Source organism: Galeopterus variegatus, unplaced genomic scaffold, assembly GCF_000696425.1.
Source record: "Galeopterus variegatus unplaced genomic scaffold, G_variegatus-3.0.2 Scaffold11359, whole genome shotgun sequence".
Taxonomy (NCBI): domain Eukaryota; kingdom Metazoa; phylum Chordata; class Mammalia; order Dermoptera; family Cynocephalidae; genus Galeopterus; species Galeopterus variegatus.
This window is the reverse complement of record NW_007737470.1, coordinates 16,160-18,860: the sequence shown is the minus strand read 5'-3', so window position 1 is coordinate 18,860 and position 2,701 is coordinate 16,160. Positions and strand designations below refer to the sequence as shown.

The following is a 2,701-nucleotide window of genomic DNA, read 5'->3' as shown; positions in this document are numbered from 1 at the left end:
CAAATTCATTTTAGGTGCCACACAGGTTTTATACAGAAGACTCAAATTTGAACCTCTGCTTATTCAACCTGTGATGTTTGAGCAATTTATCAGCCCCACACAATCTGTTGAGACTAGTGGACAGTTGATGACTTCAGAACCCCATTTAAACCTCTTCCCATATGGATCCTGACTCAAGATCCCTGTGATGAACACTAGAAATCTATACTTGTAAAGTCACTCCAGGTAATTCTGATTCCCAGCCCACTCTGGGACCTGCTGGTATTACTAGCACAGAAAGAGAGAGCACTACACGGGCAGCACCAGGGTGTGCAGCAGCTCCTGGAAGAACAATTTCTAACATCCTCCAGCATTTTTGGCCACTGAGAGCAGCTTTGTGCAAAGCCAAAAAGAATCCTGATACCACCAATTCATTAACTTAAGCTGGTTCTGAGCCTAGTGCTATCCTTGACGTCACATATAAGTCGGTTCTTCAGAGCAGTTCAATTTTCATGGCTCTACTGAATAAAACACATAACTAATATAATAGATGACTTTTTGAATGAAATCTCTTCTCACACACTTCCCTTACCATTTACCTTCAGAAATAAAAATAATAGCAAGTGGACATAAAACAAAGAAGAAGAAAAGCAGCACTTCCAAAGGTTGCCACTTTGGTATTTTAATTCTACCATACAAAGACCTAAATGCCTCTCTGCTCACAGAATGCATTATGCCACTCTGCTATTTCTGACAATAACAGATTGGTAACAGAAACACCAATTGTTTATAGGGAGTAATTTGCTTTAAAATGATATATTATAATGGTGTGCATCCAAAAATAAATTTTGCTTAAAAATATGGGTAAAAGTACTTACCCTTGGCAAGACACTGCAGAATCATAAAGTGTACTTACATTCCTGAAGCATTTTTTGATGTTCTTAACACCTAACTGCAGGATATTTCCAATAATTGGGAGAGGAGTAGGGCCAGGTGGGAGCTTCCTTCTCCCAGAGCTCTGTCTCCAGAGTGAAAGCAGAAGCAAACAGGAGAGACAGAGCACCAGAACCACAACCGGATCCATTGACGCCTTCTTTTCTTACTACAACACTGGGCACTTGCGAACAAAATCCTTTATAACATGCCCTTCTAACTCAGTGTGTGCATCTTTGGCAAATAAAATGATCAATAAGCTAGATCCTCTTGCACGCCGCTGAGTGGACCTTGATTCAATGGCCTTGTTGTTTTTATCAGTGCTCACCCAGAACATTCCGGTTTAATTCTACTGATTTGGAACCCACATATCAGTAATTGATAAAACAAACAAAAATGCCCCAAACACCGGTGGTTCCAATGTGCAGACATGATTGAGAAGCACTATTGACTAACCCTAAATTACTTTATGCAAGAATGTGACAAAGAATTCTGGATTCTCAGATGAATGACCAGTTGGGGATTTATGACTTGAAGGTTAATCAGCATTTTCTGTGCCTTGTATATAAAACAAAGTGCATTGTAATGCTATATCAAAAAGTAAGAGATGTTTGGGCCGGCCCGGTGGCGCACTGCTACAGACCGTTTCCCGCTCACTGGCTGGGCGAGGTGCGGGCGCAGCACCGAGGGTTGCGATCCCGTGGCCGGTCCGGTCCGGTACGGGCGCGACACTGAGGGTTGCGATCTGTTACTGGACACGAAAAAAGACAAAAAAAAAAAAAAAGTAAGAGATGTTGTCCTCGATAATGGAAGCCTTTCAAACATTTAGTATATTCTGCTAACATTACAGTTGCCTACACATAAAATAAATAACATAACTCATACATCTTAAGTGACCAGATATACATGAAGACATTGGGTAATATATTTACACAACTTTCACCATTAAATCTATAATTAAAACACCAGATGTCAGATATTAGTTTTTATTTTTCATATGGGGGAAGGGGGACTGGCAGTATGGGAGACCTGTCAATGTCACACAGTTCACAGGTGGCAGAAATGGGATCTGAACTGAGATCATCTGATGCCCCTTGTGGGGCACTGTGGCTTACACCACAGCCACCTCAAGAAGAATTTTAGCAAAACCAAACCCCCAAAACATTAGTTACTCTGAATGTGCATCTCCCTGACTCACTTCATAAAGCAACAGGCTTCACATTAAATAGAAGCCCCTTATTTCATTCCAAGGATAACAGGTCAGAAGTGCTCAAGAAAACAAATAAAAGATATAATTCTCCCCTTTCCATCATTGCAGAGATGAAACTCACCCGGTGTAAGTAAGGAAAGAGGCAATCCCAGAGAATTTCACTGAGAGGGCTTGAGAAACGATGGTGTCTCCTAGTTGCCTCCAAACACAGCTACTCACAACAATTGTTCTTGGTCTGCCATTGTGAGAAATAATAGAAGGTGATAATGCACATCAAGAAATGGAACTTATAGACAGAACAACAGTTGTGGATTCAACAGAGGAGGGGAGGTAGGGGAATCATTTAATGAACCCACAGCACAGACCCAAAACGATGTGCAGACCTGAACTGCAGATGACATTTAGCGCTCATGAGGATCTAAATACAGCTGGAATATATACTTTAGGAGATCATTAATGACAATACTTGTTCAAAAGCGTGTTGTGTAAAAAAAAAAAAAAGAAGTGTGTATTGTATTCTACATTAATATCTTTACAAAACTAGTACAATTATTTCGAAACCACTTTAATATAAAAAAA

At 40.3% G+C, this 2,701-nt stretch overlaps 1 protein-coding gene across 1 annotated transcript in view; it reads right to left on the bottom strand.

The window, feature by feature from the left end:
- Nucleotides 1-1,063, bottom strand: part of LOC103610588 (cytochrome P450 2C42-like) — a 26,445-nt gene extending 25,382 nt beyond the window's left edge. The window contains exon 1 of the mRNA XM_008594730.1: nucleotides 858-1,063. Coding sequence (XP_008592952.1) covers nucleotides 858-1,063 — 206 coding nt within the window. The remainder of the gene's footprint in view (nucleotides 1-857) is intronic.
- Between the last annotated feature and the right edge of the window lie 1,638 nt (nucleotides 1,064-2,701).